The sequence below is a fragment of the Erinaceus europaeus genome, chromosome 10 (genome assembly GCF_950295315.1).
Source record: "Erinaceus europaeus chromosome 10, mEriEur2.1, whole genome shotgun sequence".
Classification (NCBI taxonomy): domain Eukaryota; kingdom Metazoa; phylum Chordata; class Mammalia; order Eulipotyphla; family Erinaceidae; genus Erinaceus; species Erinaceus europaeus.
The window spans coordinates 14,557,353-14,579,773 of record NC_080171.1 but is presented as its reverse complement, the minus strand read 5'-3'; the positions used below and the strand labels follow the sequence as shown (position 1 = coordinate 14,579,773).

The window sequence follows — 22,421 nt, the reverse complement described above, 5'->3', positions numbered from 1 at the left end:
TACTGAGATGGCTTCACACCCACTAATCATCTTTCTGACTGTTCCTCCATCCTTTTTCTACAATCACAGACTCACTATAAAAGCAGATTAGCTGAGAGATGAATACATGAATAGCCCTTCTGATTCAAGTTATTTTAACACACAGTTTTCCTGGGGTTGGGTCACCACTACCCAAAAGTGGCAATTAAAAGTTCAGCTGTTAATGTTTTATAAGGATGAAAGTCATCTATGATATGTTAAACCCATAGCGTTCTCTTCCCACTAGTCACTGTGAGTTGCAAATAGTAATATTAAATGAGAGGACTATTTAGGAAATAAGTATATCAGCAACATGTGAGAGGCTGATGAAATAGCCTTACCATGAGTGCAGCCCAGATTTAAACCCCAGTATGACATGGAAGTGTTATGTCACTGAGGGCAAGTTTTAGTGCTATGGTGTATATCTTTCTATCAGAAAAAAAAAAAGCCAGCCCAGAGTGGTGAAATCTCATGTATATGAGGCTCTGATATAGGGAAGAAAAGAAAAAAATAAAGATACAAGGGAAGAATGTGTGTGACTAAAATAAAAGCTGTATCAGCAAAATATAATTAAAAAATAGAGGGAGTGGGTGGTAGCACTGCAAGTTAAGCGCACATGGCACGAAGTGCAAGGACCCGGTTCAAGCCCCCAGCTCCCCACCTACAGGAGGGTCGCTTCACAAGAGGTGAAGCAGGTTTGCAGGTATCTATCTTTCTCTCCTCCTCTCTGTCTCCCCTTCCTCTCTCGATTTCTCTCTGTCCTATCTGACAACAATGACATCAATAACAACAACAATAATAATAACCACAACAACAATAAAACAGCAAGGGCAACAAAAGGGGGAAAAAAATGGCTTCCAGCAGCCGTGGATTCGTGGTGCAGGCACCGAGCCCCAGCAATAACCTTAGAGGCAAAGGAAAAAAAAAAAAGAATAAAAAGGCCAAAGAACATTTGCTATATTTTACCCTGACTTTTCTGGTGTGAATTTTTCTGCATTTGAAACTACTATTTTCCGTTCATCTTCTGACATCTTTCATGTTGCCTTATCAATTTCAGGAGCCTGGGTAGTGACCATTTTGCCTGCCTCTCTCACATGTGTGAGTTATCTTTTCCACATTTTGGCCTGTTACAGGTAAGAAGACTTTGGGAGTGGTGTGTGTGTGTGTGTGTGTGTGTGTGTGTGTGTGTGTGTGTGTGTTCAGTGAGAAAAGTCTTCAGACTTTCCAAAGAATTGGAAAGTGGCCAGACTAAACCGGGAGTAGATACATAGCCCAGGGATAACAAATCCACTCATAGGAAACACAGAGAAAAGCCCACACAGCCATCGATTTGAGCTTTCAACTACAAGCTAATGTCTGTGCTTGGAATCTTCTTTTGATTTTCATCTCAAACCCAGCAGGGCACATTCATCTTTGTAACTAAGGAAGCTAAGAGGCAACAGAATTACTCAGGGACTATAATTTAGGTGAGATGTGGGTGAGGAAGCAACCTGTAGACGCCACAATGTGCCAGTAGTTTCGGTTTCCTTAGAATCATCCCAACCTACGTAGATTTTGCTATTACTAAGTGATTTCATGGAAGTGAAGTTTCCCCTTCAGTCACAGTTCAGTGTGTTGCCCAGGGCCAAGCACTGCTCCGTGTGCTCTGGGCACCCTTGCAGATATTTTCTGCGCAGTACACACATAGGGGTAAGTGTGTCTGTATTCCTCACCTCCAGTGCTGCCAAACAGAAACACTATGAATGCTACTGTCACAATTTTGAATTTTCTAGTAGACGCTATTAAAAAGGTAACATGAAAAGGAAGATCTTATTTTTCTTTTTTTTCAATTTATTTTTTATTTAAGAAAAGATAAATTAACAAAACCATAGGGTAGGAGGGGTACAACTCCACACAGTTCCCACCACCCAATCTCTATATCCCACCCCCTCCCCTGATAGCTTTCCCATTCTCTATCCCTCTGGGAGCAGGGACCCAGGGTCTTTGTGGGTTGCAGAAGGTGGAAGGTCTGGCTTCTGTAATTGCTTCCCCGCTGAACATGGGCATTGACTGGCCGATCCATACTCCCAGTCTGCCTCTCTCTTTCCCTAGTAGGGTGGGTCTCTGGGGAAGCGGAGCTCCAGGACACATTGGTGGGGTCTTCAGTCCAGGGAAGCCTGGCCGGCATCCTGATGGCATCTGGAACCTGGTGGCTGAAAAGAGAGTTAACATACAAAGCCAAACAAATTGTTGAGCAATCATGGACCCAAAGGTTGGAATAGTGGAGAGGAAGTGTTGGGGGGTACTCACTGCAAACTGTAGTGTACTTCTGCTTTCAGGTATATATTTTGCACTAGTTTATGGATATGTGTGAACATATGCTCTCTTTCACAGAACCTGGTCTATATCTAGGTTTTGGGACTTTGTTAGAAAGTGAACCACCTGCAATGGAATTAGAGAATGCTATGAAAGGAAAGGTCTCACCCGAGTAATGAAGCTGAAGGGTTGTCATTCCACATCTGAAGTCTCTAGACACAGTCTGAGCTGAAGCATGTTGAGGTGGCAATCGTTGGCGTTGATTAGGTTGCGATCAGCAAATGCAATATTATTTGATATGGATTGGGAGAGGCATGCGGGAAAGTGGGCCCTAAGGTTCCAGGACTGGGGGAAATATAGGCTCTATAGTGGAGATGTGAGGTTCCTGCTGTCTTAGGGTTCAAAAAGACAATGGATAGTTAATGTTATCATCACATTATTTGGCAATTGGGTTAACTTTGGAAAGTCCTTTTGTTAGGGTTTGCTCTATAGTACCCAGTATCTTGTATATAGCTGTGCCACTGGTTGCTTCTGATCTACTTGGTCTAGGCTTTTGAGAGAATCCACTTATCAAATACACAGCCTAATATTAAAAAGACTCTGTGTTTTAAAAACTTGGAGACATACAATTAATTTTCCCCCTTATATTAATTAACTAGTGATTTATATGACTACACTTTACTAGGAGTGTACATAAACACCATTCCCACCACCAAAAGACTGTGTCCCATCCCACCCCCCCACCCCCACCCCCACCACCCTCCTCCTCACCACAGGGTTTTTACTTTGGTGCCCTACTTGATCCTTTTTTTTTTTCTATCTAACCCAACACAACCCAAATATTGTCATTTCATCCTATCAAAACATACAGACTACTAATGGGCCATTTACATACTCTGTTGTTACACTACATTTTCCCCAGTCCAGTGGCCATCACCTTGCAAGAACCGCCTGGAAAATGCTGAAGACAGAATGTTAGGGGGGGGGGGGAAAGGAAGCAGAATACAAGTGTGAATGTGGGCTGTGAGCATAAAGATCTTTAAAAGGAGGTCAAGGTGGAGACTGAAGTGTAGGCAAACACTGATTTGCAGGGGCAGTCGGATTGTGAGAGGCTTCTGCCCTTTTTTGCTTTCCTTTATGTTGTGATTGGGTAGAGCTGTCTTTTAAAATGATTTTCTGTTTTTACTTGTATTGAAATAGTATTACATTAGTAGTGTTTACCCATAGTAGGAAAAAAAATAGGAAAATAGAAACCATATTCACAGTCTCAGTTATCACATTTGCTCACCAGGAAACTATGTATCATATTTACAAAGGAGATTAACTTGAAGGTTTCTTTCTTTTTTTTTATTTCCAAAAATCTTTGTATTTTCTTTTATTTATTTATTTATATTTTTTTTATTTATAAAAAGGAAACACTGACAAAACCATAGGATAAGAGGGGTACAACTCCAAACAATTTCCACCATCAGAACTCCAGATCCCACCCCCTCCCTTAATAGTTTCCCTATTCTTTATCCCCCTGGGAGCATGGACCCAGGGTCATTGTGGGATGCAGAAGGTGGAAGGTCTGGCTTCTATAATTGCTTCCCCGCTGACCATGGCGTTGACAGGTCGGTTCATATTCCCAGCCTGCCTCTCTCTTTCCCTAGTGGGGTGGGGTTCTGGGGAATCAGAGCTCCATGACACATTGTGTTGTCATGGGTTGTCTGTCCAGGGAAGTCTGGTTGGCATCAATCATGCTAGCATCTGGAACCTGCTGGCTGAAAAGAGAGTTAACATATAAAGCCAAACAAGTTGTTGAGTAATCATGAACCTATAGGCTGGAGTAGTGCAGATGAAGAGTTGGCGGTGGGGGGGAGTGTCCTCCGTTTTGTAGATAGCTAGTAGGCATATTTTAGTTATACTCCAAAGGGCCTGTGCCTATACTAGTGTTTTGTTTTGCTTTGTTCCCTGAGCCTGAAATCTGGTATGCAGGTGGATCCAAGTTATTGTCTGGGGAGATGATATCATGGCTGGAAAAAGGACCAGAAAGCTGGATCAGGGAAGAGAGTAGCTCCCAAATATGGGAAAGGTGTATAAATATTGTTGACTGTTACTTGAAGATTTCTAAAGCCAACCAGAAACAACTGGCTGGCTGTCATTTCATTCATAGTCACTTCTGTCGGTATTTGTGGAGTTCTATGTGTATAAGGAACCCTACTTAGAAACAGTCCTAATTTCCCACCTTTTCTTTAGAAAGCACATAAAGAGATTATGGGCAGGAGACAAACACTTTCTCCCGTTGAAGTTCCATAACCCTTCCTCATCAGCGAGTGTGGTAAGTCCACAGTGGTCTCTTTCCTTTATAAGCTTTAGCAATTTGCCAAAACCTGCTCTCCTGCTTCTCAGACTGAGGCAGCATGCTGGGGGGAAAACCTCTAGGCTGTGAATCCAGAGTCCTGCTCTACTGCTGAGTCACTCAGGGAAAGTCACTGTCCTCACTGGACCCTCAGTTTCTTTATCTGTAAAATAATCACAACACCTGCTCAATGGGGCTGACTGGGGTGAGGGATGAACTGTCAGTGAGACTGAGTTGATACATGTATGTGTGAGAGGTCTTCGAGCTTCCTTCCTTCTCTTTGTGAAATTTCAGGTGGCCATTGCAAGGTATTCTGGCTGGCAAATAGCCTATATCCTGTGGGGTAAGTGCATCCTGCTCAGCCAAACACATACTCCCTGCGCACCTGCAGGAGTGTCATGTCAGTTGTGGGTAAGGAGGAGAGAGGTGATGCAGGTGATACAGAAGCAGCCACAGCTTCTGCTCTCGAGGGACCTGCAGAAGAGAGGAGAGCTCAGGACCGTAGTCCTGGTCGTCTGGGGCTCAAGTGCTCAGGCACATGGTGAGCCAGAGAAGCACCGTGACCGCAAACGCCCAGGGTAAGAGCGCAGGTGCTTGCCGGCGGCGGAGTTGACATTTAAACTGCCCCTGGCAGGATGAGCAAAAGGGCAGCAGAAAGGAAAGGGAGAGCAGGCCTGGCAAAAGCAACAGCTTAAACCAGAATGCCAGGGGCTTTGGGGTAGTGAGGAACACTGCAGAGAGGAACACTACTTGGGCCCGGGCCATGAATGGCCTTGACTGACGGCAGCTCCTCGGCCCACAGGCTACCTCATCGTTCATGTGATGCAGAGCCTGTGTGGCGTGGTCCTCATGTACAGCCTGGTGTTGCCCATTGTCCATAACCAAGGCCTGGAGCTGCTCCAGAGGCTGGGCATCGGCGTGTAAGTACTGGGTGGACTTCCTGTTGTGGCTCAGGGATGCGGTGGGTCTTCCCAGTTACTGTGAATGCTCCTTCCTTGTGTTCTCTCCATCCCCCGGACCTATGTTCTCAGTTCTGGTCATCCAGGCAACTCACATGGGACTCTTGACAGTTTCCAAAATGTTTTCAGTCTTGCTGTTCACAGCCCTGCATAGTTATTTGTTTGTTTCTTTGCCACCAAGGTTACCGCTGGCGTCCTGTGCCCACATGAATTCAACACTCCCAGAGGACTCTTTTTTTTTTTTTTTAGATGAGTGTGAAAGACAGAGATACAGGGAGAGGAGAGACACCACAGAACCACTCCACTGCTTGTGAAGCCTCCCCGTGGAGATGCTCCCATGTGGTGGCTGGGAGCATGAACCCAGGCCCTGTACATAGCAAACTGTGCCCTCCTGGGTGAGCCATCTCAGGGCCCCCAGTTGTGTGTCCATGCATGTATTTTCATTGAATAGCTAGACATTTAGAGGTTCAGCTTTGGGGAGAATAAAAAACAGGATAGTACAGTGAAGGGAACGAAGAAATCTGCACTTAGGTTTTTAGATCAATTGTGTGATGGGAAAGTTGCTCTCTGAGCCTCAGTTTACCCCTGTGTAAAATCAAAGTGAACTCTGGCATCACTGAGAATATTTTTCTTTCTCGTAAAGATCCCTTGGAGATTGAAGTTTATATTGGCCTCCTCTTTTCCAGATGAGGAGACAGACAGGCTTAGGCACTGAGAGATAAAGCAGCTTGTCCAAGGAGCAGGAAGAGGCAAGATTGGGAGCTGGGTGATCTGAAACCTGTCTCATTCAACTACCCCACACACTTGCTTGCGGGTGCAAATGCAAGATGAGGTGCAATTAGGGCACCTCCTTGCTCTGTGTTCTGTCGCCCCATACTTTCCTAGAGTTACTCATGAGTCTGGAGTCTACTTTCTTATGGTCTTCGTGAATTCTTCTAAAATCCCCATTTCTGAGGCCTGGAAGGTTTCACAGTGGTTAGAGCACCTGACTAGCAAGTCTGAGGTCCTAAGTTCAAGCCCTGCCATCTAATACTTAAACTGTCTCATTTCCCCCTCCCTGTCTTACTAAGAATAAAATCTCGGGAATCTGGAGGTAGCACAGCGGGTTAAGTGCACGTGGTGCAAAGCGCAAGGACCGGTGTAAGAATCCCGATTTGAGCCTCTGGTTCCCCACCTGTAGGCGAGTCCCTTCACAGGCGGTGAAGCAAGTCTGCAGGTGTCTGCCTTTCTCTCTCCCTCTCTGTCTTCCCCTCCTCTCTCCATTTCTCTCTGTCCTGTCCAACAACAGCAACAGCTATGACAACAATAACTACAACAACAGGGAGAAAAAAAAAGAGTAAAATCCGCCCCCCCCTGCTGAGTTCCATGCTGTTATATCAGCCATCTCAGCTGCCTACGGCTTCACGAAAGGACATCAAGTAAATGCTAGAGTTTTGGCCTGTAGCCAGAAAGTTTCCCTACATGGCTTTGCAGAAAGTCATCTGCCGGGGCCAGGTGGTGGCACACCTGGTTGAGCGCACATGTTGCAGTGTACAAGGACCCGGGTTCAAGCCCTCGGTCCCCACCTGTAGCGGGGGGGGGGGAGCTTTATGAGTGGTGAAGCAGGGCTGCAGGTGTCTATCTGTCTCTCTCCCTCTCTCACTCTCTCTCTTATCTCCCCCTTCCCCTCTCGATTTCTGACTGTCTTTAGCCAATAAATAAATAAAAATAATTAAAAGAGAAAGCAAGTCATCTGCCTTTGTAGGCCTCGACTTTCTCACTGGCACGTGCTCAGGTCACATGTGTTTCTGCCACTGGGCATCTGAGAAAGGCTTGGGAGAAGACAGCCATCTTACAAGGCCTCACCCTGTGTTTCAGCCTCACCATCGCCATCGTCCTGGGTCTCATGATCCTGCAGGTGTGGATCGCCACCAGCTTCTTCCTGCAGCAAAAGATGGATGCAGGTGACAGGCAGAAGCCCTTGGCTCTCAACAACAGGTGAGCCAAAGAAAGGTGTGGGGCTCTCTGTGAGGCCTCAGCCTCCACGCTCTCTCCTTTCTTCCTCTTCACCAGAGGCAGGCTCCTCTGAAGAAGAGTGGAGGACACCACTCTTCTGAGAGGCCAGAGGCAGGGGCAGCAGTGCAGGAGTGGGCTGTGGAGTCCACCTGTCTGGGTCCAGATCCTGGCCCCACTTCTGTGAGCTCTGACGCCTTGCCTGGCTTTAATAAACACTGGTGGACCTCACCTCCTTTATCTCATACACAGTGGTGCCGGCCTCAAAAGGTGTTTAAGGATAAACTTGGGACAATAGCACCCGACCCATGGGAATTCTTTCCAATTCCCCCATTCAAAACCATTTAAATAGGGAGGGGGGATGATGAATGAGCTTGCTGGGTACGGTACCTACATTGTCATATGAGAGGGCCATGCTCAAGCTGCAGTATCACACGAGACATACTATAGCAGTGGAAGAAGTATCTGTGCTGTGGTATCTCTCTTTATCTCTTTTCAAAACTTTCAAAAATATTTCATTTTAATGAGAGAGAGATAGAGGGAAGACACAGAGAGAAAGAACCAGAGCACTGCTCAGTTCTGGTTTATGGTGGTGGTGTGGATTGAACCTGGGACTTCAGAGCCACAAGCACGGAAGTCTTTTGTATAACCACTATGCTGTCTCCCCAGTCCTCCCCTTCTCTCTCTTTCTATCTGAATGAAAAAAAGTGGCCCAGAGAGGTGAAATTACACATGCATGAGGACCCAGTTTTCCTGTTACACACACACACACACACACACACACACAGTCTTAAGAAAAATAGCAACAGGGAGCTGGGTGGTAGCGCAACAGGATATGCACAAATGGCATGAAGCGTAAGGATAGACATAAGGATCCTGGTTCGAGCCCCCGGCTCCCCACCTGCAGGGGAGTCGCTTCACAGGTGGTGAAGCAGGCCTGCAGGTGTCTGTCTTCCTCTCCCCCTTTCTGTTTTCCCCTCCTCTCTCTACTTCTCTCTGTCCTTTCCAACAACAACAACAGCTATGACAATAATAGCAACAACAAGGGCAATAAAGTGGGAAAAAAATGGCCTCCAGGAGCAGTGGATTTGTAGTACAGGCACTGAGCCCCCGCAATAACCCTGGAGGCAAAAAAAAAAAAAAAGAAAGAAAGAAAGAGAGAGAGAAGCAACATAGGAGCTGAGAATAAAGAGAGAGGAAAAAAAGAAAGAATACAGAGAGAGCCCTGTATGACCAGCCTGTGAGAAACTCACAGTCCACGGTAACTGGCAGTTCCCCCTCATGGGGTACATGCAGGAAGCCGTGAAAGGGCAGGCTGTTGGGGAAACAGTAAGAATACAGCATGGTAGCAATGTAGTGGCCTTAAATGGAGATGGGAGAGGGGCAGTGTGTGTGTGTGTGTGTGTGTGTGTGTGTGTGTGTGAAGACAAAGTCACCACACCAGAAGTGCCCTTCCAGAAGGTGGGGAGATAGCCTAATAATTATACAAAAAACCTCTCCTGTCTGAGGTCCTCAGGTCCCAGGTTCAATCCCCAGCACCACCATCAGCCAGAGCTTACTAGTGCTCTGGTAATAATACAAAATATAAAAAATAAAATAATAATAAGAAGAAGAAAGGTCCCCGAAATCCAGTGTATAGAGCTTGACCTTTATCCCACAGGCAACAGAAAACACATAAACAGCTGAACATGTGAAAAGTTTCATTTAGAGAACTTAGAGCATTCTGGGTGGGACAAGCTGCTACTACAGTGGACAGTGGAGAAGCCACAACTTCCGCTAGAATAGCAAACCAACCATCACCATACAAGATGTCTTTTCACACAGGAAATCTTAAAACCCACGGCTCCCATGAGACATTACATTATCTACTGGCTTTGGCTGTGCTCTGGGCTCTGCTGCTTCTAATTGTATCTGAGTCAGTCCCTGCTCCAGAGCCATGAGATAGCGACTCTCATCTACAGCACAAGGTCACACAGCTAAGTGACTAGTGGTAGAGGATCTGACCACAGATCTGGGAGACCACTCAGGGTGCCTGCACAGTCACCTTCTTACACTGTTTGGGCACTGCTGCTACTGAATCCTAAGGCCCAGTCAGTGTTCATGGCTCAAAAGGCCAGTGGGTTCATGAGGCAAGAGTTGTTGCAAGGAAAGCAAGTTCATTTCAGGCACTAGCAGCCTGAGAAGATGCAAACTCAAAACAAAACAAAACATGTTACTTTCAGGCCAGACCCTGGGGTTCATATAGGGGAGAAATAAGAGTAGTCTGTCAGTAAGAGAAAGAAAGGAGGGCCCAAACAATGTGCAGGTTTGGGTTAGACCACACCAGCCTGTGGAGTTACTAAGTTGACCCTGAAGAGAAAGAAGACAAAATGTCTTCACTGCAGAGAAGACTGTTCCAAGCCAGCATTAGAATAGTGAGTTCAGGAAGAGTCATGCTTTGGTCACAAAGTGACTCACAGGAGTGGGCAAGTCTACCTTTCCACACACACACACAAAAAAAATTAAAAATTAACAAAACCAACTGGTTGGAGAGATACCCTGCTTGGGAGGGTGCTGTTACCCTGGTGTCTCTCCCCCTCTCTCTGTCTCTCTGAATGAAAAAAGTACCCTGGATGAAGAAGCAATTACAGAAGCCATAATTCCAACATTCTATACCCTAAAAACAATTTTGGTCCATAATCCCAGAGGGAGAGAAATGACAGGGGAAGATGGCCAGAGGGTTCTGAAGAGAGTGATCATTGTGTCCAATTCCACCTAATAAAGACTCTGGAAATAACTCTAAGAAAAAGAGAAGGAGGTGGGTCCAGTCCCCCAGCTGTCCAGCTCATTTCAGCAATTTGACAAATCGCTGACAACAGTCACCAGGTCAGGGTGGTCTTGCTCCTTGTAAAAGCTTTGCAGCACATTGTTAAGTATCCTTTGTAGGACAGCCTCTAAAAGTTCACTGGTGTGCCTTGGTTTTTCAGCTCTTCCCCCTCATCTCCCTGTGACTGACTTCTAGCTAAGCAACCCACAGTGTGTGAGAGTGTTCTTTGCCATGCAGAGCACTGAGTGAAGACCAAAAGTGGGAGACTGGGATGGAGTTTCTAACGTCTCCTTGTTTTCCTGAGGCCCGTTCACTCACACTGGCCTTCCACTCGCTTTTGTTTGCAGGAAGGCTTTCCACAATTTCAACTACTTTCTGTTCTTCTACAATGTGCTGCTGGGCCTGGGCGCTTGCCTCTCGCGGCTCCTCATCAGCTGCGTCCTGGGCTCCTGGTTGATTGCCCGCATTGACAGAACCATCCTGCAGAATGGCTATGAGGGAGCAGACATGGGTACGTCACCAGCCTCCCCAAGCCTATGCAGCTGCGGGTGACTGGGCTAGCAGCCTCGTAAAAACTGTCTGCGGGTCATGTATCAGATGCCTGGAGTTGACACCCTTTAGCTGTACTCAGAGTTTATCTTCCTGTGGAAGAAAAAACAAAACAAAAAACCAAAAAAGACATATGGGAAAATCACACTGGGCTCAGTAGCCAGAAGGGAATTCGGTGTCATTAAGGAGCTGCATGGTTTTGAGGTGTAATGAAAGGCAGAAAGACGTAACAATATTCTGCCTGAGCAATTTGAAGTGTAATAGATATGAAAGCTTGGAGACTCCTAAAACTTGAAGAATGTATCTCGGAATTACTGGCGTTGCCAATGGGAAACTTATTTAGTTCAGGAAATACTCTGTTCAGTTGAAATACTCCAGAGTCAAAGTCATGTAGCTAGTGTTTTATTTTTTTTTCTCTTTCTGACCCAAGTCCATTCATTCACTCGTTCATTCATTATGTGACTGATGCCATGGTGGCAATTTCCCATAAAATGGGCTGATTAAGATGCAATCTCTAAGAACCCAGCTCTTTCTATCTCGTTTTCTAGACGATCAGTACTTTTAGGAACAAGTTGCCACACAGTTGTGTGATAAAGGAAGGAAGAGAGGGAGGGAGAGAAAGAAAGCTCACAGAGTCAGACTTACTGGGTGGGGAGCCTGACTTGGCTGGCCATCTGGATTTCAGGGTTTGGTGCGTGGATTGGCATGCTCTATGTGGACCACTATCACACCAACCCCGTGCTTGTCAGCTTTTGTCACATCCTGATCACAGGCCACAGGGAGAGGAGGCAGCAGCAGGCTGTGACATATTGGTACCTAAACCAGTCAACAGGTAAGTCTCCTGCCTGAGCCTCTGCTGAGGTTGGGCATCAGAAAACTAGTGCCCTGAAGGCTTCCTGGGACCCTTGAGCTGACCCGAGTTCCCCTATTCTGATCCTCCTCCCTCTACACTCTATGCCTCGGGAAACCTTCCGCAGGATTATCAGAAGGCTGACTATGGGCTTCTCGAGGCCGTGTGTCCACATCCTACTAACTGAACTCTTCCTTTGTTCCGGAAAAGGGCTTCTTTTGCTCTCACTAAATTCTCCACTGCCTGTGTGGTTGCGACTCCACCCACACCCTAGCTGCAGGCCCAAGACCTTCCATCTTGGATTTAGCTTGGCTTAATCTGCTACAGTGTTCAACACAGGTTTTCTTGGCCTCTCAGGACTGCACGATCTACTCCAGCTCCTCCTCCCAGTCTTACTCTCTGCTTTTACTCTCTGCTCTGCCTTCTGCCGAGAAGCCTCCTGGTCATTGCTATCTTGTGTGTGTGTGTTCCGTGTGAATCTGGACTATGTTCATTGCTATTCACTGTAGATGCGCAGCTCTGTGGGACTCACTCACATATCTTCTGCTGTCCTCATATCTCCACGAGTCCTGCTCCATTTTCTTTTTCCGCACTTCATTCCCATTAAGTAGCTTTCCTACAGAGACAACAGACTACCACCCCCCACCCCTAACCCCCACACACCACACACCACCACTACTACCACTACCACCACCACCACCACCACACACACCTCAGCCAGTCTGTCTGCTTTGCTTCTGTCCTAGGTCCCCGCATCTCAGCCCGGTCCAGGACCAGGTGGCTCCTGCTGCAGACCCTGATCAACAACCCCAAATTACTCATGTGTAGAAAATCAAAGCCAGGCCATAGCTCCCGGGACTTCACCCAGATTCTGCTGGCATGCTCAGAGAGCTGACCCTTGCCTCTACCATTGCAATAAGGCCATTCCAGATGACTGCGCTGGGGTGGAGGCCTGGCAGCTTAACAGGTGTCCCCTGAAATGGGATGAACAGCCACTGCCCAGGAGGATGGCTCACAGCACAGGTCACTCGTGGGATGACACCTGCACCAAACAGTGATGTCCCAGGTCTGATTTCACCCTGTTGGTAAAAAGAACAGTCACCCAAGAGAATTTCTGTAGAACATTTCACCCAATAATGATCCCTCCCCCCCACCCACAGGACTTGAGTTGACTACAGGAAGAGCTTTATGTCACTGGAGAAGGTGATACATTTTCTCTATCAGCCATCTGGAGATGGCTTAGCCATGGTTCATGGGCCTTCCATGTGTAAAACCTGGGCTTAGTCCCTGGCATCACGTGGGAGACCGTGGACAGCACTAGGGACAGCAAACAGCTAGAGCAGGGCTTTGGTCTCTCTCTCTCTATCTCTTTCAAAATGTAGAATAAAAATTTCATCAGGGGAGGTGACTCAGTGGCATCATGCATCCATGAGGACCTGAATTCCCTGAAACTGCATTAAAAAGACATCAGGAAAGTATAACCATTGACAGAGTTTTCTTCTGAAAGATAATATGTCCATTCTCCACCCAGCTCATCGCTCTGTCCTTTCTTTTTTAATGTATTAATTTATTTCAGATAGAGATAGATAAATAGAGAGGGAAGGGGGAGATAAGAGAGAGAGAGAGAGTGCTGCAGGTGGGGACTGGGGGCTTAGACCAGCATCTTGAGTATGATAATGTGTGCTCTACCAGATATGCCACCGCCAAGCCTCCATTGCTTTGACCTTTCATGCCTTATGGTAGTGAGAAAAAGGAATATTCATTACTATAGTCTCCAGTCTACTATGACCTCACTGCTGAGGAAACCACCTGACTGACCGCGACATCGCCAGAAATGATGCACAGGGCTGGAGAGATGGCTTACCAGGCAGGGTGCATGTCTTGCTAAATGCACAACCCAGATCCGGAGAGATGAAATCATGCATGCAAACAAACAAACAAACAAGGGTACAGGGCCAAATGGCGATGCACCTGGTAAAGCACACACATTGGTTACCGTGCCTAAGGACCTGGGTTCAAGTCCTCACCTGCAGGAGGAAACTATGAGCAACGGAGCCGAGCTGCAAGTCTGTCTATGTCTCTATCAGGAGGAAAAAAGAAAAAAGGAGAACAGATCCATGGAGTCTCTCTGATAAGGAGGGATCACCTGGAAAAGTCAGCTGTCTGCAGGGGCATTCAAGGTGGGGTAAAGAAAAGAGTCAAGTGTGGGGTCAGGCAAGGGTGAGGCATGTCTAAAGAGGGTAACATCAGGTATGTGCAGCAAAAGTTTCTGGGGTTGGTTAGACAGTTCCAAGGATCCCCAGGCTGGAAGGTCTGAGCATTCCTTTGTTCAAGGAACCTTTTACTTGGCCAAATTCTTCTTCAGGCTCAAGAATAATGTCTCTGGAGCTAAGGAGACAGCATAATGGTTATGCAAAAGACTTGCATGCCTGAGGTCCCAAACTCCCAGGTTCAATCCCCAGCATCACTGTAAGCCAGAGCCAGCTCTGGTAGCTCTCTCTGTGTATCTTTCTCTCTGTCATTAAAAATAAGTAAATAAATAGAATATTTTTAAAAAAGAATAAAGTCTCTGATGACCCAGACTAACATTTGAACACTTTTAATCACTCACGAAGCTTGTGCAGACCAACAGAATAAAGAAAGCCCCTCTCTACCTTATGAGCCCTGGAGCCACAGACTGGCAGTAGTCACCACTGCAGACCCAATCCTATCACTAGCTGAGTTTACCAGATTCATCTCTACAAATGTCATTCTGCTCGAAGAAACTGAGGAAGCAAACTCAGAATGTTAGGGTCCCTACAACTCCCCTTCCTATCTGTGTGACATTGGCCAAATTACCTTTTAAAAAATATTCACTTTTTTATTATTCCCTTTTGTTGCCCTTGTTTTGTTGTTGTAGTTATTGTTGTTGTTATTGATGTCATCGTTGTTGAATAGGACAGAGAGAAATGGAGAGAGGAGGGGAAGACCGAGAGGGGGAGAGAAAGACAGACACCTGCAGACCTGCTGTTCACTGCTTGTGAAGCAACTCCCCTGCAGGTGGGGAGCCGGGGCTCGAACCGAGATCCTTACGCCGGTTCTTGCTTTGTATCACTTGTGCTTAACCCGCTGTGCTACCGCCCGACTCCCCCAAATTACTGTTTTGTGTTCCCCTTCTTCCTATATATATATATGAGAGGATAATACCCATAACCCCAAATTGTTTTAATGATAAAGCAAGTTAACACTGCTGGTCCTCAAATAACATCCTTCTGTTCAATGCCATTTCATTATAACCTTAATGAGAAAAAGCATCCCCACCAAGGTAGAATAGAGTGGTGTTATTCAAGGACAGACTTTAGTTTTATGTCATTTCACTTAAGGTTAGTTTCCAAGAGTCTGTGACAACATTAAGAACTAACTGCATGGGATTTGGATGGTAGCGCAGTGGGTAAGCACACATGGCGTGAAGCACAAGGACCGGAGTAAGGATCCCAGTTCGAGCCCCCGGCTCCCCATCTGCAGGGGAGTCGCTTCACAGGCGGTGAAGCAGGTCTGCAGGTGTCTATCTTTCTCTCCTCCTCTCTGTCTTCCCCTCCTCTCTCCATTTCTCTCTCTCCTCTCCAACAACGACGACACCAACAAGAACAATAAACAAGGGCAACAAAAGGGAGAAATAAATACAAAGAAAGAAAGAAAGAATTGACTGCATTTAAACACTCCTGAGCTAGTGCCTGACATATTGTACCACATGTGATGGTAATCTGATTAGTATTTGTCTCCTCTTACTGAATGTCTGTGCATCTCTCAGCTTCATGAAGAAACCTGATCTCAAGGCTTAAGCACTTCTTCACCTCTACCAGGTCCATGCCTGTTACTTAGTAGGGTGTTGGAATGAAGAAAAGAATGAATGAGCTAATTCATAATGAATGAATCTTTCAGTCATGAAATACTGAAATCAGGCTGGGTGGTGGCGCACCTGGTTGATCGCATGTATTATAATGTGCAAGGACCCGGGTTCAAGCCTCCGGTCCCCATCTGCTGGGGGAAAGCTTTACGAGTGGTGAAGCAGTACTGCAGGTGTCTCTCTGTCTCTCCCCCCTCCCTCTTGATTTCCGGCTGTCTCTATCCAATAAATTTTAAAAAATTAAAATTAAAAAACCGAAATACTGAAATCAATCATAGCATCATGGTCAAGGGGTCACTAGAAAGAAGGTCAGGAGCAGTGGGTTCTTGTCTCAGCTCTGCCACTAGTATGAGCCTCATCTCCCCTCAGCGAGAGCTGATGCTCCATCACAGTGCCTGCTCCTCACATAAGCCCATTCAGTGCCGACCAAGCACCCACAGTCACCACAGGGAGACAGGACCCCAAAGGAGATGGGGATCCTCCTGCAGCACATGCTATAGGCCTGTGGTGCAGTTCTTGCTGTGGTTGTCTCTCAGGCTCTTTTTTTTTATTTTAACTTTTTATTTATTTTTACTATTGGATAGATGTTGGTCATTATGCCAGGTATCCTGCATTGCTTGATGCTGTGGTCTATTTACATAATCATTGTTTTGCCTGAGACCCGCCCTGTCTGCAGGGTGTTGGTTTAATCCCCACTGGTTAGATGGAAGCTTGCTACCTTCACGCTCTTTTCTTCTCTCCACCCCTCTCCTAGCCATTTCCTTTTCCGACCTGCCACTTCCGTTTCAAAAGATATAAATGCATTTTCTCTGATCAATAAAGGCAATGCATTGCGTTCCCACTGAACCACGAGTTCCAGAGTCTCTCTCTCTCTCCAGTGATAGCCCGGCAGATAGAGACAGAGAAATTGAGAGGTAAGGGGAGATAGAGAGGGAGAAAGACAGACACCTGCAGCCCTGCTTCAGCACTTGTGAAGCTTTCCCCCCTGCAGGTGGGGACCAGGGGCTTGAACCTGGGTCTTTGTGCACCGTAATGTGTGCACTTAACCAGGTGAGCCACCTCCTGGCCCCTCTTTCAGTCTTTCCCATAGTGACTTCTGAGCTTCTCAAGGGCAGAGAAAAGATTTCTCCCATTCCTTATGCCATTGTGTATTAGTCCAAGGCACAGTTCATCAAGAAGATGTAAGAACCATGTTCATTACAACACTATGTACAATGACCAAGATATCAAAGCAACCAAAGTGCCTGATGACAGATGAGTGGCCAGGAGAGATGTGGTATATATGCACAGTGCGACACTACTCAGCTGTAATAAAGGATGAGGTCTTGTGTGGGACTTTTTGTTTGTTTTGCTACTATATGGATGGAACTGGAGGGGGTCATGCTAAGCAAAAGAAGTCAGGAACATAAAGACAAATACCAGTTGATGCCATCCATATATGAAATATAAAGAGACGAAGCAAAGAGACTGGGATTCTGCTCACTTCACCATGTGCAAGGACCCTAATTCAAGACCCCCTCCCCACCGTCACCACATGGGAGCACCGTGCCATGAAGTTTCACAAGTGGTAGAACAGTAGGTTGGTGCTGTGATGTCTCTCCTCCCTCTATCTCTGTCATTCCCTCTGTCTCTCACCTTTTATCTGGGGTATGGGAGCTAGGGGGAGGAAAGCTAGGTGAATAGAAAGAGGCCACTAGGAGTGGTTTAATCTTGTAGGTGTAATACCACAGCTAAGCCCTGGTGGCAAAGTAAATTTTAGAAAAAGGAAGTAAAGCAAGGGAACAAAGTTAAAGACAAATACTGAGATTGTGATGTAGAAATGAGGTTGCTGTAGTGGGAGAGTGAAGAATGAAAGGCGTCCAGTAGACTGAGGGAGGGAGAGTGGTACCTGGTGTTGGGTGTGATGTGAGTGCCCACTAGAGAAAAGGTGAAAGTTTACCCCTTGAGCCAGTGGAACTTCAGTTTAAAAAAATTAGCCAATTATCTTTTAAAAATGTTACTTTGCAATTTGAGATGGTTTTATGCATCATTTGACTAGCCACTGTTTCTCTATGCTTTAACCAAACTTAGACTCTTAGATTGGCTTCAGAGTCTATTCCCTTTGGAAGGTGGGTGAATCTATTTTATTTTTTATTATCTTTATTTATTTATTGGATATAGACAGCAAGCTATTCAGACAAAGAGGGCGATAGAGAGGGAGAGAGAGAGAGAGAGACCTGCAACCCTGACTCCCCACTTGTAAAGTTTTCTCCCTGCAGGTGGGGACCGAAACTTGAACCCAGGTTCTTGAACCTTGTAACTGTACTGTCAACCAAGTACACGACCACCCGGCCCCAAAAGTTGGGTGAATATCAGTCACTCAATTGAAACTCTTTAGAGAAAAATTAGGGTTTGCCCAGTGAGGAAGCCCTTATTCATAGTAGGATATTAAAAAGCCAATCTATTTTTCTGGTTCGTTCCAAGGTAAGAGGACCTCGTGTTTGGTTTAAGACTCTTAATTAAATAACTTAGATTCATACTCGGAGCCTAACCACTTCTTAGTGTAGAGATTTTGCTCATGCTACTTACTCTGTGCACTTCTGTCTCTTCATTCTTACTTATTGGGGGGATTAAACCCTCTCAGTAAATATTAGCCTGTGGGTCTGTCTTTGTTCTTCTTTGTTCTGTGGGACATGAAGAATATGGATAATGTACCCTGTGGGAGGGGAAGAGAATGAATGAGATTTGAGTCAAAACGGACATTTTCATGGTGACGACTAAAGTGGGAGATGTCATGGTGAGATCCAGAGAAAGAGGTTCCCTGGTGTGGCTTCCTTCCTTGCATTCCCCGACTCACCTCCTGTCCACTTCTCAGATGAGAAATGGACTAACCAATAGATCTTTCTAGATAGAACATTGTAGACCTGGGACGCCACTGCAAACCCTATGCAAAATCCAATCTTATTTGACCCAAATTTAAACACAAGACCCCACAGACTTGGGAATTGAGAGATAAATGTTCACTGGTGAGTGAGATTGAGAGCCACTTTTTTTTTCCAGTGACATTTCTTCTATTTTATACAACAAATCTGTTGCTTCTTCAGAACGAAATACCACATAATGTATCCATGTCTACCTAATTTTGTGCTATGTTTTTATGTGCCAGTATGTTTGTTTTTTAAATAACTCCAAATTATAAGTGAGCCCAAAACAAGAACCAGAAAGAATATGGGCAGTGCAAGCACTGTCTTTGATTCACAGGAGCCCAGCCAGCAGGTCTTCTTGGGAAAGACAGAGATGTCAAAGACTGCAAATAATTTCCAGAAATATATTGTTTTTTAATGTGTTTTTCAAAAACCCCTTCTCTCTTTTTTCTTGCTAACAATAGTCCAATACTTTGTTAAAAGACCTCATTAATAACACCCGAGAACAACGAAGGTGAATAAAAGGACTGTCTACTCACTATTTGTAATTTATGAAATTCGACTGAAGAGAACGCTCACTAGATCCAGGAAGTCCTTAGAGGGAGGTGAGTGGGCTGTTTTCTGGAAACCCTCAGGCAGGCTGTATCCACCATTTGTATCTTCAGCTCTGAACTTGCGGGGCTCTGGCTGGGTATGTGGGAGAGAGTCAGACGCTGGGAGAGTCACTCATGATGTCCTAGGAATTCTTGCATCTACCCAGGGAACAGTCCTTGTGTCTGAATTGTGTAGGAGTAGAAGCCAGTAAAGCAAGCCTGATGCCCTGAACAATTAACATAAAAGCATATTCAAAGGGGGCTAGGGAAAAAGTGAGATGAGAAATCAGGTTGAGTGAGTGAGACACTCCTTACTGCTGAAAGGGACTGGAAGCATGAGTGGATGTGGGGTGTGTGGGGACAGGAGAGGAGCACACAGGGTAGAAGGGATCCCAGGGGAGAGCATGGGGAGGAAGCGCTGGGTCAGTGGCAGAGACGTGAAGAGTTTGCTGAATCACGGAGAGCCTAGGTGGGAACCAGAATGAGGGGCTTTGTGGTCTCGCAGGGAGTGTGACAGACCCTGAAGAGTTGATGTGCAGCTCTTGAACATGAGAGTAGGTAGGTCAGAGCTGAACTTCAGGAGGGTTAAGTGACAGTGGTGGCTTGGGTGACTGGCATTCAAAGTGTCACATAAACTAAGTGTAAAGATCCCGATTGGAGCCCCCAGCTCTCCACCTGCAGGTGGGTTCGCTTCACAAGCAGTGAAGCAAGTCTGCAGGTGACTATCTTTGTCTCCCCCTCTCTGTCTTCCCCCTCCATTCTTCATTTCTGGCTGTCCTATTGAACAAGAATGATATTAATGACAATAATAATAATAACCACACCGATCAAACAACAAGGGCAACAAAAAGGGGAAAAATGGTCTCCAGGAGCAGTGGATTCTTGGTGCAGTCACCAAGCCCCAGCAATAACCCTGGAGGCAAAAAAAAAAAAAAAAGATGTACTTTTACTCTTAGTAAATTCTGTTATTAGTGATTTAATAATGGTTTACAAGATTATGAGATTTTTTTTAAAGACTAAGATTTTAGGGGTATAGTTTCGTCACCACACATCTCCCCTCCCCTCTGATAATTACATTGTTCTCAGTTCTCACAAGGTCAATGAGTCCATTTTGTTATTTGTTTTATTTCTTTGGGATTTTTTTGTTTATTTGTTTGCTCTTGGGCAAATTCATTTGCTTTAATTATCGCTATTCCACCACATGTGAACAAGACCATCTGGTAGCTATCTCTCACCCCTTATTTCACTAAGCATAATACCACCTCCAGTACCACGAATTTTGTTGAGAGCTATAAGGACATCCAGTTTTCAGGACAGCCCTGAGTTATCTATCCCTTTGCACCCAGGAGAAACTGGCCTAGCAGCGGTCCTGTTGCTAGGGGCAACGCGGGGGGGGGGCGATTCTCACCCCCCTCTACCTCCAAAGGAAGTGAGGGTGCGGCTCTGGGGCTCCGCCCCTCCTGGTTGCCTCGGAGACCAAGTGTGTTCAGTCTGTCCAAGTTGGACAGACTGCGGATTTTCTTGAGTGTTGTTGCAGTCGGGGCCTGAGGGCAGAGGGTCTCTATTACTTGACCCAGATCAGAGGAGGCGTGCAGGGCTGCCCCCGACCTAGGTGGGTATTGGGGGTTTGAGAAGCGGGGTCGGTAGGGGGGCGTGAGAGAGGCGCCCCTCCTGTGCCAGGCTAGCCTGGCTGTGGTCAGACTGCTTCTCTGACAGGTATCCCAGAGCCCTGCTCAGCTCCAGAGTGGGAATTATAGACCGGGTTGAAACTCCAGCTCCCAGCTTGGGCATGCTGACTTTCTCACAGGAGCTTGGGAGCATGGAGAATAAAAACAAAAATCATTTATTATTATTTTTCTTCATCTCACAAAGTTCCTCTTCTTCGATTTGCACCCTGTGTCCCTGAGAGAGCCAGACTGGGTGCTCAGTTCTTGCCTGAAGTGTTTGTTGTTGTTGTTATTTAGGGTTTGCTTATTTATTTGTTGCTTCTGGGCCGCCTCCCTTCTTTTTGTCTAAAAGTAAAGGCCTGAAGTCTTAGAGGGACCCAATGCAGTGTCTCCAGTGTCTCCAGGTCCTCTCCTCTGGGGAAGACATGTCTTGGGATGGAAAGAAACAGGGTTGGTTTGTCAGACTTTGTGTGGTCAAGAGTCCAAACCCCAGTCTTGATTCCTGGACAACAGATTCCAGCAGGAGCATTCAGCTAGAGACCGCGATGTCCACAACGGGGAAGGTGTCTCAGGTTCCCAGCGGGAAGGTCTATCAGCAGATCTTTGCAGCAGAGGTAACCAAGGTCCTCAGCTTTTTCCCTCCTCCCTTCCCTCTGCTCCCTCCCTATCCCTAAACTTGAAACTCTCTGAAAGCTCCCTTGCCTGAGTATTTAAGGAAATAAGGGTTTTGAAATTGCTCTGGTTAAAAAAAAAAGTTTATTGCTGCTTAAAATGTAGGGAATAGGGGCCGGGCAGTGGTGCACCAGGTTAAAAGCACAAAGTGCTAAGCTCAGGGACCCATGCTAGGATTGGGGTTGGAGCCCCGGCTCCCCACCTGAAGGGGAGAGGCTTCACAAGTGGTGAAGCAGGTCTGCAGGTGTCTGTCTTTCTCTCTCCCTCTCTAGCTCCCTCTCCCCTCTCAATTTCTCTCCCTTCTATCCAAAAAGTGGAAAAAAAAGGTCACTAGAAGCAGTGGCTTCATAGAGCCAGCACAAGCCCTAGCGATAATCCTGGAAACAAAAATAAATAAATTAATTAAATATGTAGTGAATAAAAATTAGAATGTCTCTTCTTTTTCATAAACATATATAACGAATTTATAGTTTCAAGTGTAGGGCACAATGATTCCACATGTGTATACATCAAGAAATGACCATCATAGAGCCAGGCTGTCGTTCCCCCTTCCCTCTCTCTCTCTCTCTCTCTGGCTCTACCCAGTAAGTAAATAAATACCATTACAATAGTCTGTGTAATAGTCACCTTTTTGTAGCAGCTTTCAGATCTGCAGTACCAGGGGCCAGGAGGCAGCTCACGCAGTAGCGCTCACAAGTCATGCTCCAGGACCAGGGTTGTAGCCCAGCCTCAGGCCACCACACGAGAATACCTGCAGGGGAAGAAGCTCAGAAGCAATGGGACAGAGAGGAGTGCTGTGGTTTCTTTGATCCCTCTCTCTCTTCTCTTCTTTCTTTCTCTCTCTCCCCCACTCTATCAATCACTATTAAAAAAATTGCAGTACTACATTT

The 22,421-nt window shown here is 46.1% G+C and overlaps 2 protein-coding genes across 10 annotated transcripts in view; both read left to right on the top strand.

Annotated features, from left to right (window-relative positions):
* Positions 1–14,392, top strand: part of LOC107522577 (stimulated by retinoic acid gene 6 protein-like) — a 56,602-nt gene extending 42,210 nt beyond the window's left edge. For all 6 annotated transcript variants that reach the window (XM_060199136.1, XM_060199134.1, XM_060199139.1 and 3 more), the window contains 8 exons: positions 1,076–1,151; positions 4,552–4,633; positions 4,949–4,997; positions 5,457–5,574; positions 7,471–7,590; positions 10,759–10,922; positions 11,646–11,792; positions 12,557–14,392. In XM_060199136.1, the coding sequence (XP_060055119.1) occupies positions 1,076–1,151; positions 4,552–4,633; positions 4,949–4,997; positions 5,457–5,574; positions 7,471–7,590; positions 10,759–10,922; positions 11,646–11,792; positions 12,557–12,705 (905 nt within the window). In that variant the 3' untranslated portion in view covers positions 12,706–14,392. The remainder of the gene's footprint in view (positions 1–1,075; positions 1,152–4,551; positions 4,634–4,948; positions 4,998–5,456; positions 5,575–7,470; positions 7,591–10,758; positions 10,923–11,645; positions 11,793–12,556) is intronic.
* A 5,941-nt stretch (positions 14,393–20,333) lies between these two features.
* CCDC180 (coiled-coil domain containing 180) overlaps positions 20,334–22,421 on the top strand; it is an 88,556-nt gene continuing 86,468 nt past the window's right edge. For 2 of the 4 annotated variants that reach the window (XM_060199128.1, XM_060199126.1), the window contains exon 1: positions 21,348–21,473. In XM_060199128.1, the coding sequence (XP_060055111.1) occupies positions 21,405–21,473 (69 nt within the window). In that variant the 5' untranslated portion in view covers positions 21,348–21,404. Of the gene's footprint in view, positions 20,805–21,347; positions 21,474–22,421 lie in introns of those variants that run through there. The other 2 variants (XM_060199127.1, XM_060199125.1) reach the window with 2 other exon arrangements.